The sequence below is a fragment of the Barbus barbus genome (genome assembly GCF_936440315.1).
Source record: "Barbus barbus genome assembly, chromosome: 5".
Taxonomy (NCBI): domain Eukaryota; kingdom Metazoa; phylum Chordata; class Actinopteri; order Cypriniformes; family Cyprinidae; genus Barbus; species Barbus barbus.
Window position 1 is genome coordinate 17,645,654 of NC_136733.1, and position 15,187 is coordinate 17,660,840.

Genomic DNA, 15,187 nt, shown 5'->3' on the forward strand with positions numbered 1-15,187 from the left:
CTCAGTTTAAACATGTGTTATGTTATCTATGTTCTATTGTGAATAAAATATTGGCTCATGTGATTTATTTAAGTTCTCATTTTATTCAAATTTAAAAAACGTCCCAACATCTACGGAATTCGGGTTGTAAACAAATAAAAACTAAGCCTACAATTACATTTGACTCCTAAAAATCTTCATTACTGTGATACATGTAGATATTTTTAAAACAATTTTACTTTCTTTTGAATTTGGGATAAACTATTACCCGGGCAAGTTCTTGAAACTTGGGACTAAAAGCCATAAAAGTCTTGAAATATAAATACTGTTTAGCTTATATAGCTTATAATAAATGGTAATAACAAGGCGCTATTTAAATTTATTTAGTTCATTGCAGCTGGACAGACACAAGCTGAGCTGCAATAAAACTATAATCTGCACCATGAAATTTCCTCCCCCCCTGCTTACAGAGGAAAAGAGAAGAAAGCAGACATGCTCACAGTATCCTGCATGATGCAGTTTGGCAAAGATTGAGAAGCTGGAGAGATCTAAGTACTAAACAGCTCGGTCTCTCAATCCATCCAGGCTGCCAGAACCAATCAATGTGTTTCACTAATCATAGCAGACTCCAGCCAGTGTGTGTGCATGTAGGCCTGATTCTGCCAGATGATACTGTATATTTAGCATTGGCTGAGGGTGAGCAGTTAAACATTCACAGCATGGGGTTATGATCGTTTGGCAAGGTGGTATACTGAGATCCAGAGACAGATAACTGTCATACTCTCCAGGTCCAGAATGGTCTGGTTGGTGTGCAGTCTAACGGCTCGTTGCTGCTCCACCTGGTCCTCCAACTCAAAGATGGTCTCTTTTAGGTCCTTGATCTGGTTCTCAGCATCTCTGTTCTTCTCCTCTAAAGTGAGCATGTTGGCGTTATGATCTTGTTCCTGTTTCTCCTCCCTCTCCAGCAGCTGCAGCCTATCTGCCTCCACCTGTACATACAGACACATACATGCCTCAAAATCACTGTTACTATTTTTAAAACACTGTAGTGCAGCTATTCAGGAAGCATATCTCTTATTTAATAAGGCTCTTCTATTGCAGCTCTAACTGCACACTGACTGCAATCCACAGCCTAACACAAACAGAGGTTACTGGCAAAACAAACCAAATTATTTTTTAAACACCTAATACTGATTTGAGAACAAAAAAAAGATTGCCAGAGCTAAAGGTTCAGATCATTACCACCCATCCCAGGCCAACACAATTCACATTTCCAATCCTTTTTGACCAATTACCCATCGATTTGTAGGCATTTTAATGTAATTGTAAGTTACATAAAACAGATAAATAAAACAAAAAGTGAGAATGATGGGTTAGATTAGATTTTTAAAATAAATTAATACTTTTATTTAGCAAGGACACATTAAATTGGTCAAAAGCGGAAATAAAGATATTTATAAACAGAAGACTTTATTTTAGATAAATGCTATTATTTCATATTATTAGAACTTCCTAATCATCAAAGAATCCTGTAAAAACGTACCATGGTTTCCATGTTATATTAACCAGCACAACTATGTTTAAAATAATAAGAAATGTTTCTTGAGCAGCAAATCAACATATTAGAATGATTTCTGAAGGATAATGTGACAATGAAAAATTTTAATTCACAATATCAATTGAATTTGTAAATAAAAATGCAGGCTTAAGTTTTCTTTCAAAAACCTGGTAGTGTAGTATTTAGCTGCAGTATTTAGGATAATGTGTTAATGTTGAAACTTATTAAAACATACTTTAATAACTTCTTATTTTAATAAGGTTTACAGGGTTAGTATGCTCTAAAAGCACCATGCCCAGATCTAAGGTGACTGTCAGTGTGCAAAAAACCTCTCTAAAAATGTAACAAAAAGAGGTCTTGTACAATTCAACATTCGTTAGAATCATCAATTATTATCTACCCCTGCAATAAACAAAACATTGCTTTTTACAGAAATTCATCACCATAGAGCTTCTTTAAGAATGAATAGTCACAGTCTAGTCTGACTTAAAAATGTATAGTTTTGCACATCTCTACTGATGTTGAAGTACTAAACTTAACATCTGAATTCTATAAAATGAGTATTAAATCAGACAACAGGAAACAGTATTGCTCCAGTGTTGCATACTAATTAAATGAGAATTAGATCATTCTTGTTGCAGTATAGGCCAGGTCATAATTCACTTGACAGTTGGATCAGCCTATACAGAACAGAATAGCGTCTGAGTCACACACACCTCTTTCTTCAGAGCCTTGTGAACAGAGACGTGCTCACTGAGTGTGCTCTAAGACAAGTGTGGCATCTTAAAGCTCTGTCCAGTGGCAACTCCCTGGATGACATCTGGACTGAGGGTGTATACTGAAGCCAAAAGGCTTGGCTCACTCAAAGCGGTTAAGTCAGAGAGTTCATTTCGCATTTGGAGGTGCACTGGGTTCATGCGACAACCACGAAGTGCCAGTGATCTTCATGTTCTTGTGGGTTTATAACAGTCCTTTCTGTGTATAATTGTATTTTAAAAGATGAGGTATGCCTCTAAACACATCACTACTACATTTACAAGTGAAAACTAGGCAGCTACAAAAGTTTACCTTTTGATATTTATGTAGGTTCCTCTCTAATTTTCTGGTGCTCTAGGCAGAACATGAAAACACAAAATATGCTCTGTGGTTGGATGTAATGCAACTGTATATGTGGTGACATTTTAATAGGTTACATGCAGTTCTTTTTTGACATTAAAAGAGAAATAGAGAGCTGACAGAGCTTTGTAGAACTCAGAAAGGGTATTAGGCAAAAACCGTTGTTTACCCAAGTTGTCCTCATAAATGTTCTTGAAGGGTACATAATACAATGTCTTGAAGGTTCTTTTAAGGTCTATAAAGATTTCTGCATATACTATGACTGACCTCCAAAAATATCATCATCACAAAAATAAAACTCTCAAGAAGCTAACAAAATGAGTATGTCAAAAATGAGTCACGATTGATTTGGCACTAAAAACCTCTTGAGGTGATGATGGTCATAACACAAGCCCGATGGACCAAAGAATTCATCCATGTTTAACAGCAAGACTATTTTCACTACATAATGAACCTAAGGTTAATAAAGTACCTGAAAATGATTGCAAACAGTTTGAATCTCTAGTTTAAGATACATTTTTATTGTGTGCATCTTAATTTACAAACACCCTGTCCCAAATTTCACCCCAAACCCTCACATTTCCAAGCCCACAATTTTGTGACGTAATGCAGCTTTGAATGAATGTCATGTAGTCAAAGTCTGCAGCAGAACTTGTCTAGCGAGGCCAAGTTGGACCCAGAAAAACTTACCTTGAAATGAAACCTACTTAGCATTCTTGAAGACATCCTAAAATAATAAGGTGGAACTGGAACTATTAGTTTGTGTATACCAGGGGTCTCCACCTTCCAGCAGAGTTTAGCTCCAGCCCTAATTATACACACCTGAACCATCTAATCAAGGGCTGTGTCTGAAATTTCCCCAATACACCTCAATAGTGCACTATTTGAGGGGACAGCCATTTGTAGTGTGTCCAAAACCCAAGTGGACATTTTCGAGAACACTCATTGAATCCCATAATGCAAATTAATAATGAGTTTAAAACCAATGTAACCTTAATGTCTAGCCACTAGAGAATACCCATGCACCGTGAGGGTCTTGCCAAATGCTATCCGGATGGCACTTTTGGTGCACTAATTCTCACTGGCGTTTGCTGGCTCGTTTTCATTCACTCATTCATCAGACTATATTAGTTGAGTAATGTATAGGAATAGTGAATGCAGTTGTAGGGGGTGTTTCTGGATAAAGCCAAGGTCTTCCGGATCACTAAAAACTTCCAGGCAGCAGTGTTAATTTCGTTGACGAAATTTATGCGCGTCTTCGTTAACAAGACGAGACGGGACTAAAATGTTATTTGAGGACTACCGGACATTCAAAATACATCCTATAGGCTAAGTTAACTGTCTTGTCTTTCAAAATGTGCGTCTCTGTCATTGGATAAGGTGCGTTTGCATGGCAGCCTCAGTGGACGGATAGGCTACCAAAACGCGAACTAGCGATCGGAAACAATGGCCTCAGCACCCGAAGGGTTAGGGAGTGGGTGACCAGACGTCCCGTTTTTCCCGGGAGTCACAATTCATTGTCGATTAACTTAAAGTTAGTGAAGGTGCGATAGGCGGAAACGCGCTGATAGAAGTGCTCTCTCTCGCACACGCTCCACTTCTTCAGTTCTCATACAGCGCGCGATCAGTTCTCAGTGCTCAAATACACACACAGCAGTCCAAATGTCTCTCATGTAGAGTATCTCACGGAAATACAGTCCGTTATGGTTTAAGTGAGCTTAAACAGGTGGGTGAAAACTGAATGTATGTCAGTTTTCACCCAAATGGACAGCATTCCTAATTATCTGTCATAAATGTTAACCAACAAAAGATGTTAAATAAATGTATACTTGTTAAGTAAACCTACTGTATCTGAAAAATTAGTTTAATTTATATTTCTACCAAAAAATGAAAATTTATTCCAGTTTTTCCAAATTCAATCCTTGATTCAAATTTCTCATAACTAAGCTTAATTGTTTTGGTCTAAAGAGAGAAGTATTGATGACTATTTTTGTTAGAATACTACATATAAAATAGCTACCAAAATAAATGTTGGTAACTGCAGTTTGACTAAAAGTAATGACTAAAAGTTGACAAAAATGCAATGACTTTTCGTCGACTAAAACTATGATAGATTCAAATGACTAAAATGTGACTAAGACTATTAAGCATTTTCGTCTCAAGATAAAGACTAAGACTAAATCAAAAATGCCTGCCAAAATTAACACTGCCGGGCAGTTGTCTTGAAACTAAACTCTGACACCGGCTACATTTATATGCAACCAAATAATCCGTTTGTAATCGGATTGACGGCTCAATCGGACTGAAAAGGCTTCATGTAAACACCTTAAAAGGGACCTATTATGCTCCTTTTTACAAGATGTAAAATATGTCTCTGATATCCCCAGAGTATGTTTGTGAAGTTTTAGCTCAAGATACCTGACGGATAATTTTTTATAGCTTGTTAAAACGGCAAATTTTAGGGTATGAGCCAAAACACGCTGTATTTGAGTATGTTGCTTTAATGCAAATGAGCTGTGCTCCCATAGAAGAGGGCGGAGCTTCAAGAGCACATGCTCCGGCAATAGCAGTGCTAGCCTTTGCAAATAAACATTCCCCTATTAGTACAAGCCTGTTATCTTTACAGAAAACATACTCTATTTAAAAATCAGTCATCTGATTGCACTGTGCATAATAAATTCACGTTTATGAATTACACAGCATGAGACCAGCTATGTTGTTATTTTTATCGCGCTGTGCTCCCTGTCTATCACAAACTTTAGTCCCACTCGTGATTATGAGCTCAACAAACTCAAGCAATCGACTCACATTGCTTTCATATGCAACTTTTAACTACCACATTCCTATTCACGATCATTCATGGGCAGCACCAGTGAAAACAGACGATCATAGCTTTAGCATTATTAGCCTTACAGAGTGCCAAGAAGCTCTTTAAGAGGGGCAATTTGGAAAACAAACGTGATACTTACTTTGTCTGGAGTTGAAGTTCGCGCACAAAGTGTTGGTATTGATCCCTACACGTATTGGGGACTTTACCGATTTTTTACATGACATTTCCTTAGAAAATGAAACTTAACCACAGTGTCCTCAGCGGCTCAGATGTAGGGAGTCTATGGAGACTCCTATGTTCGTTAGTGCATCCCCAAACACAAAACTTGAAATGCCTCTTTGGCGCTAAGATTCAGATTCAGATTCAAAAACTTTATTAATCCCAGAGGGAAATTGCTTGCCATATTACAATTGCGCTCAAGAAAAAGAAAGAATAAATAAATAATTAGTAGTGATAATAGTAGTAGTAATAATAGAAATAAATAAATAAATATATACCTATAGCAACAAATTATATAACTACAAAACACTAATAATGTAAAAACCATCAATAAAAATAACAATTCAGATCAAATATGAAGTTAACTAAGGCGCAATTAAACGACAAATGCTGATCACGAGAAGTCCAGCGAGGTAACTGCAATCAAGCTCAGCAGTTATACAGTATGTACTACACACCAATGTCAGCACTAACAATAAATAAGCAGCAACAATAATAATAAATTGTATTGTACATAAAATTGTATATATATATATATATATATATATATATATATATATATATATATATATATACTGTATGTATATATATATATATATATATATATATATATATATATATATATATATATATATATATATATATATATATATATATATATATATACAGTGCCCTCCAAAAGTATTGGAACAGTAAGGCCAATTCCTTTATTTTTGCTGTAGACTGAAAACATTTGGGTTTGACATCAAAAGATGAATATGAGATGAGAGATTAACATTTCAGCTTTTATTTACAGGTATTTTCATCTGGATCTGATACACAACTTAGAAGATAGCACCTTTTGTTTGAACCCACCCATTTTTCATGTTACCAAAAGTATTGGAACAGATAGAATTAACATAGATTAAAGTGAAAAAGACTTAATATTTAGTTGCAAATCCTTTGCTTTCAATAACTGCATCAAGCCTGTGACCCATTGACATCACCAAACTTTTGCATTCTTCTTTTGTGATGCTTTTCCAGGCTTTCACCGCAGCCTCTTTCAGTTTTGGGGGGTTACTCCCTTCAGTCTCCTCTTTAGCAGGTAAAATGCATACTCTACAGGGTTTAAGTCTGGAGATTGACTTGGCCAGTCTAAAACCTTCCACTTCTTGCCCCTGATGAACTCCCTTGTTGTTTTGGCACTATGTTTTGGGTCATTATCTTGCTGCATGATGAAGGATCTCCGAATCAGTTTGGTTGCATCTTTCTGTAAATTGTCAGACAAAATATTTCTGTAGACTTCAGAGTTAATTTTGCTGCTGCCATCATGTGTTACATCATTATTGAAGATTAATGAGCCTGTCCCAGAAGAAGCGATGAAAGCCCAAGCCATTACATTACTTGTGTAATGTGTACTATAATGTACACCTGTGTACACTGTGTTCAGATGAGCTTGTATGTTTGGGATCATGAGCAGATCCTTTCTTTCTCCAAACTTTAGCCTTTCCATCACTTTGGTCCATAAAATCAGTCCATAAAACCTTGTCCCAGAAGGCTCGTCTCCTATTCTTCTTGCTAATGAGTGGTTTGCATCTTCTGGTGTAGCCTCTGTACTTTTGTTCATGAAGTCTTCTGCGAACAGTAGATTGTGATACCTTCACTCCTGCCCTCCGGGGGTTGTTGCTGATGTCACTTACAGTTGTTTTAGGGTCTTTCTTTACAGCTGTGACAATGTTTCTGTCATCAACTGCAGATGTTTTCCTTGATCTACCCGTTTGAGGTGTGTTACTTAGTACACCAGTGGTTTCTTTCTTCCTCAGGAGATTCCAAATGGTTGTACTTGCTATTGCCAGTGTTTGTGCAATGGTTTGATTGATTCTTCTCTTAGCTTCACAATTGTTAGTTTTTCACCCATAGACACCTCTCTGGTTTTCATGTTGGTTACACGTCTAACTAACTATAAATGCAGTCTGCACGGATCGGAAACTGAGTGCAGACATTCAGTGCTATTTATTGTTTGAATAATCAATTAATAGGACACACCAGGGCAACAAAACACACCTGTCAGTCACATGTTCCAGTACTTTTGGTAACATGAAAAATGGGTGGGTTCAAGCAAAAGGTGTTAACTTCTAAGTTTTGTATCAGATTCAGATGAAAATACCTGTAAATAAAAGCTGAAATGTTAATCTCTCGTCTCATATTCATCTTTTGATGTCAAACCCAAATGTTTTCAGTCTACAGCAAAAATAAAAGAATTGGCCTTACTGTTCCAATACTTTTGGAGGGCACTGTATATATAAATCTCACAGTTCTGACTTTTTTTTCACAGAATTGTGAGATATAAACTCGCCATCGTGAGTTATAAAATGTCAGAATTGCAAGATATAAACTCACAATTCAGACTTTTAATTCTCAGAATTGCGTGATATAAACTCACAATTGCGAGTTATAAAGTCAGAACAATATTATAATCTCAATATTTATATCTCACAATTCTGAGAAAAAGTCAGAATTGCGAGATATATACTCGCAATTGCGAGAAAAAAGTCAGACTTGTGAGTTTTTATTTCGCAATTGTGACTTTATAAATCGTGATTCTGACTTTATAACTCGCAATTGTGAGTTTATATCACGCAATTCTGAGAAAAAAAGTCAGAAGTCGCAATTACCTTTTTAATTTTTTATTCAGTGGCGAAAACGGGCTTCCATACTAACTAGCTGCGATGGCCACATACAAAATTTCTATTTTAGAAAAGGTTTCTATTTTCGAAACATCGCAACTGGACCAACAAAATACAAACTATATGATATTACGCAGTGCCTGAAAGTAGTCCCCAGCTAGGTAACTAGTTATGATATAGCTTGGGACTATTTTCAGGTGCTGCGTAATATCATTGCGCCTGCTGCACCCATGGTACGGCAGCAAAGTTCCTTGATTATTACGCCAGAATGAGAGTTTAGTTCCTAGCCATATCGGCCTAGAAAATAGCAACTTTTCATTTTTCATCAGTCTTAGTACACAATGTAACTAAAGAAGAGTCGAGCTTTAAATAGGAAAATTATCGAAACTCTTTGGTCATTTTTGAGTGAGATGCTAATAGTCTAATCCGATTCAATGATCTATGCTAAACTAAGCTAAAAGTGCTACAACCAGACCCAGAGATCGGCTGAATGGATTCAAAAACGATAAAACTCAACTGTTTAACTCTAGGGGAGTTGTAAAATGAGCCTATTTTCAAAGAAAATGGAGTGTTCCTTTAACGTGTAGAATTATATATGTGACCCTGGCCCACAAAACCAGTCATAAGGGTTAATTTGTTTTTATTGAGATTTATTCATCATCTGAAAACTGAATTAATAAGCTCTCCATTGATGTATGGTTTGTTATGATAGGACAATATTTGGTCGAGATACAACTATTTGAAAATCTGGAATTTGAGGGTGCAAAAAATCAGAAAGCAGAAAATCGCCTTTAAAGTTGTCCAAATGAAGTTCTTAGCAATGCATATTACTAATCAAAAATTAAGTTTTGATATATTTACAGTAGGAAATTTACAAAATATCTTCATGGAATTTGATCTTTACTTAATGTCCTAATGTTTTTTGGCACAAAAGAAAAATCAATTTTGACCCATACAATGAATTTTTGGCTTTTGCTACAAATATACCCAAGTGACTTAAGACTTTTTGTGGTCCAGGGTCATAATATATAGTGATGCTCCAATCAGGATTTTTACAGACATTCATCCAGGGCCTGAATTTCTTTTTGAAAATTGGAGGAATCACCATCTTAGGTGACTTGTGCGGGGGATTTTTTCAATTTAAGGGGTAAAGGGGGATTTTTTGGGACATTTTTATAAAATATATAATTATCTCACCTAAATGTTTGATCATGCAGTGCATTTTTGTTTTTACAGTGGAGCAATTGTTGCACAATAGCTTACATACAGCAAAAGCCTGATTTTGTGAGCTGTATATAAGGCGTTCTGCGATGGTCTACACACTGTCCTCGTGATGCAAATTTTGTCAGAAGTGTCTGCGGAATCCCGCACACACCGTCTATGTGCAGCCCAATTTTTGTGACCACGTGGACAGTTCACCTACAACAGCGCTGGCGAGGTGAATGTTATGTTTGTGCGCTTTGATTGTGCATGAATGTACTGTCTTTAGGAGAGCACACGAGTGCTGAATGGTTAAAACACTGGCAAGACTTCAAAAGAAATCCAAATTATAGTGACGATGCGCCACTGCCTCGATTGTTCAAGTGACAATTCCTGTGCATGCAGCTTGTTTACTGCAGACGCAATGTGGTGATTTGAAGAGGGAAAGAGAGAGCACACATTGATGCACTCACGCTGTTTGTGAAATTACATCTCACAGAATGTTTTCAAATTTCTTTGTAAGTTATTTAATAAAGAAACATGAATTGTACCTCACCTTCAGCATTATAAATATTTCATATTTTATCCATTATTTTATCCATCATGTCAAACCTCTCACAAGCAGGCACGTCGTCAGCTTGAGATAGGTTTATGAGATTGGCCTTTATATAGACTGCAGATCAAACTTCTAAAAGTAATTATCAGCCGATAGCTATCAGTCGGAGCACCCCACTCTGCAGGAAGATGGCCCTTTAAGAGCAGGATGGGTATCTATGGACTTATTCTAACAATATTCTAATAGCATTCAAGCATTACCAAATTAAACCAAAACCAAATTACCACTCTAGTGATGAACAAATAAATGGCCAGTATTTAGGCCACTTCAAGATTACTGGAAGAGGGCGATACCTGCATCTTTATATTATAAACTACCAGTGTGGTTCTACACCTTGTCCAGCGCACCCTGAGCACACTCCGTTTTACTGCGTACCTGCTGTAGTTCTTGTCGTAGCGCCGTGCAACTCAGCTCCAGCTTGTCTCTGTCTTCATGCGCCACCTTAAGCAGACTTTCCAACTCTGTGTTGTCACTGGCACTCTGCACCGCCTTCAGCTCAGCTATCTTCTGCCGCTCCACCTCCACTTGCACCTTCAGACTAGCACTCTCTGCTCTCAGAGCCTCCGTGGCTAGCCGCTGTTCCTCAGTTTTCCTCACCGCCTCATCTTTAGCAACCTTCTCACTCTCCAGATGCCCTTGAAGAAGCTCTACCTCTTCTTTTAAGCTCTTCACAGCAATTTGTGCCTCCTGATTCTCCATTTCCAAAGCTCTAAGACTCCCTGTCAGCTGCTGCTGTATGTCTACCAGCTTCTCTCTTTCAAACCGGGAGCTCTCCACTTGCTCAGCCAAACGTTGTTCAAGCTCTGCTACCCGAGAGGCACGTGAAGCCTCAGCTTCATTACACTGAGCTTGTTCTCTAAGCCTCTGGAGAAGGGACTCATTCTGTTGCGCCAAAAGTTCTACACGCTCCCTTTGCTGCTGTAGGGAAGTTTGTAGTAGGCCCCTCTCCTCTGCCAGACGCTCATTCTCAGCTGTTAGCTCCTGGACAACCTGTTGCTGGTCAGCCAGCTCCTGTAGAGTGGCCTGAAGTTCTTCGGCTGTACTGTGGTGACTCTCTTCCATCTTCTGGATGCGGTCTGTCAGGGACTCCACTGAGAGCTCTTTCACCGCACCACTGGGCACAACACTCTTAATGCTGCTACTGACTGAGTTGGAGCGTGAGGGAATCTTCTCAAACTCTAAGGATTCTGAGGAGGGTAAAGGACTGACAGCATCTGAAGTGGTGTTTTCTGGAAAAACCCCATTAACTGAATGCTTACTAGAGCTGGTAAGCAGTGTTGTGGTGCTCTCCAATGTAATAAGCTTCTGCTTCAAAGCCTGATTCTCTTCCCGCAAGGTGGCCAACTCACGCTGGAAACGTCCGTTCTTCTCCTTCAGTTCCCCTACAAGCACCTGACTGTCTCCAGACTGTGCTGGAGTCCTTTCTATCTCTGAATTCCCCTCTGGTGTCCCAGCCTCTGATGATGAATCCATCCCTTTATGCCGCTGGAGCTCCATTCGTAACTTACTGATCTCAAACTCTTTGGTTTTGGCCTCAGCCAGAAGCTCCCTCACCTGACTCTCCAGCAGGTTCTTGTCGAAAACAACAGATTCTGCTTTGGTCTTGACAGAGCCCCGTGAATGCTTGGACAGCATGGACAGACTAGAGGTGCTGGCACTGGTGACCATCTTTTTGGCTGTAGTGCTTTTCTGTTGGTCACGCAATGACAAACGTTCTCTGGAGATGCTTTGTGGGATCTCACGAGGAGCTGGGATCCCTGACTTTTTGGTTGATTGGACACCTGGGTAGAGAGGAAATAATGGGATTTCTGTTAGTGTTGGAAGCCTTTGTCTCAGTATATGCTGTATAAAATAGTTTGCTTGAGAAATACAACCAGCCAAAACCATTCCTCTGGGCTCTATCTCTTTTTTAACCCAATAAATTTATGATGTTTTCATATGACTAAGGCCATAAGAATTAAATAGCAATATGCTGAAACCGCCTAAGCAACAATATTGTTTTAGTTAGCCAACTCCTGTCCACCAGACCAGAGATGTGTGACAATGCCACCATTTTTCTCATTCCATTGTACAAGGCCTGGTGTATCTGTGTGATAGGTCATTCATTTAGAGTGATGACAGGACAAAATGTGTTTTGTCTTGTCACATTCAAATGGCCACCAGGCACTGCCTCACTACACTGTAGCCATAGCAGCACAGCAGAAACAAGAACACTGGCATTTGACTGGCATCAGAATGGGTGTGGGTGATGTATATCCCCTCTTTATGCTGTTTGCAAAATGGAAGTTAATTATTCTTTAGGAGGAGAGGCTGGTGAAAGGATTTTGTGGGTTTTGGAATAATCAGCAAATACCAACACAAACATATGCTGGACTGGGGCTTGTTAAAGCTGATGCCTTAAACTAATACAAAGAATATTTCAAAGTGACAGAGTATTCAAAGAGATCACTGTTCCTCAGGCCAACACAAAGTCAACCCAGGGGGCGTTGAGATGGTAGAGAGAGATAAAACTACACATATAAATGGCATATAAAACTACAAATACAGAGGAACACACAACATCTTCAATGAACAAGAGAGATGTATAAAACGCAAATGCATGAATGCAAACACTTTACTTAATACAACATACCACACAAGTGTTTGTGTATTAATATCCCCAGAATTGTTCGTGCTACCCCAGCAATGTGATGCCAAGTTCTGGATGTGCAAGCAACATTCATAGTTTCTTCAGAAAATGTAATAATCTAATTTGCGAAGCCATGACTTCATCTCCACTTAGCCACACTGGTTGTTTAGCAGCAGTCTTGTGTTTTCTGAAAACAAATATAGCAAATTATAATACAATAACCTGATCTATGAAAATGTTTAGCGTTGCGGTAAAGTGAAACATAGCATGAGGAATGGTACAGTTTAGGGTGGCTTTAAGCAAAGATTGATTTTGAATAGCACATGAATAATTTGCAGGGCTCGCAAAATTTCCAAATCCCTGGTAGCCCTTCGGGCAGGTACTCTTCAGATTTTGGTAGCCCGAAAATTAATTTAACTAGCCCAAATAAAATAAAGACCATAAATGTCAATCAAAAAAATTTTCAATGCACAAATATCAGCGAATATCAAGGAAAGAGTTTTATTTTACCATTTACAAGGTATCTGCAGAATTCTTAATTTAAGGCAATTTGAAAAATTATTTCTTATACCATTTAACGTATTTAAAACTGTCTAAGGCCATAAAAACTCTTCAATTTAGTTGTATCAAATTTAAGGACCCGTGGGAGCAATGTTCCCTCTAATTATTTTTCTTGCTGAGCAAAACTTTTCTCTATTGGGCGGACATTTCAGGCACCTGAGCTGAACTTTAATGTGCCATTTATATTTGATTTGACCCTTGATGTAACTAAAGGATGTACATTTTAGGTTACCTGAGAACACATTTTTACTGTACAATACACTGCAGTTCAAAAGTTTGGATCAATAAAGTTTTTTAAAAGAAGTTTCTTATGCTCATCAAGGCTGTATCTATTTGATAAAAAATACTGAATATTATTTCACAAAATAACATTGTGAAATATTATTGCAATTTCAAATAAATGTTTTCTATTTTAATGTACTTTAAAATTTTATTAATTCCTGTGAAGCAAAGCAGTATTTTCAGTGTCACATGATCCTTTTGAAGTCATTCTAATATGCTGATTTTTAATCAATGTTGGAAACAGTTGTACTGCTTTTATTTTATTTATTTGTAAATTTTATTAGATTTTTTATACTGTCTTTTCTGGGACCAGTGATATTTGAAAAAAATTTAAAATTAAAAAGAAAAGTGTTTAGTCAAAATAGAGATTTTGTGTTATAATATAAACTATTCAAAAGTTTGGGGTCAGAAATTTTTTCTTTCTTTTTTAAAGATACTTTAAAAAAGTTTAAAGAAAGTTCAATAAACTTTATTCAGCAAGGATGTGTTAAATGGATAAAATTGATAGTAAAGACTTCTATTGTTAGAAAATATTTCTATTTTGAATAAATGCTGTTCTTTTAACCTGTTAACCCGCATCGGCCCGTGGGCGGGCCGGAAGGGCGTGGTCGGGCGTGGTCGGACTTTTTATTACCTTTGTTTTAGAACAATATTCAATCAATTATCATTAACTATATATCATTTGAAAGCTAAAACACTCAAGATTAACGATGTGAGCTTGTTTTTGAAATCAATACACCAGAGAGGAAAGGGTTAACAGAAATGCTGAAAGACCGGCCATTTAAAATGAACAAAGCGAACCGCAGTACTCACGTTTGATCGCCAATAGCGCTGGTCAGCTCAGACTATTCCAAGACACACCAGCATACATTTCAAGAGAAGGGTCCACTCTTCAAAATGCATCCACTTTTTAATCCAAAACAACGAAAAAATAGGGGAAAACACGATAGATCCTCCTTTGTTTACATAAGCGATTCGAGTTATAGTTATCGATAGCGTCCATTTTCCAATAAATATCGATTATAATTCGTATTCCAGCTTTGAAACGCCATCTATTTCCAGCAGAATCGTCTCTTCCGAGTAAGAATAGCCCTCCCTCGTCTCTCTCCTTCAATCGCAGGAGCTGTTATAACCCGGGACAGTAAGCGCGTCCGTGAATGGGTCAGCGAGGTGTCAATCCGGACACATCACAATAGGGGTGTTTGAACCCAGCCAATGCCTCGCCAGCACAGTTTTGATGGATGGAAGTGTTAGCCAACCACAAGGACGTTTACAGTGATTGACAGTTTGAATAGTTTACGTAAGATTGTTTAGAGAATAGCTCGGCGTATTGTCCGTGTGTTTTCGTGCGCTCTCGGGTTACGCATGAAGCGTACACATAATGGCGTCGCAGCGCTACACAGACTGGCTATCAGCGAACAGATGTTGTCCAAAGCTCACATCTGAATCTCTCCATCGTGGATCTTCGACTTGAGAAGTGTTTCTGTGGCGTTTGGTGGTGTTTTGGAGGACGTGGGGAGAAAAATGGCTA

At 38.0% G+C, this 15,187-nt stretch overlaps 1 protein-coding gene across 2 annotated transcripts in view; it reads right to left on the minus strand.

Annotated features, from left to right (window-relative positions):
• Nucleotides 1-15,187, minus strand: part of LOC306869179 (cytospin-B-like) — a 129,235-nt gene that overhangs the window by 67,012 nt on the left and 47,036 nt on the right. For both annotated transcript variants that reach the window (XM_079415820.1, XM_079415821.1), the window contains 2 exons: nucleotides 10,560-11,965; nucleotides 761-968 (listed from right to left, as the gene is read on the minus strand). In XM_079415820.1, the coding sequence (XP_079271946.1) occupies nucleotides 761-968; nucleotides 10,560-11,965 (1,614 nt within the window). The remainder of the gene's footprint in view (nucleotides 1-760; nucleotides 969-10,559; nucleotides 11,966-15,187) is intronic.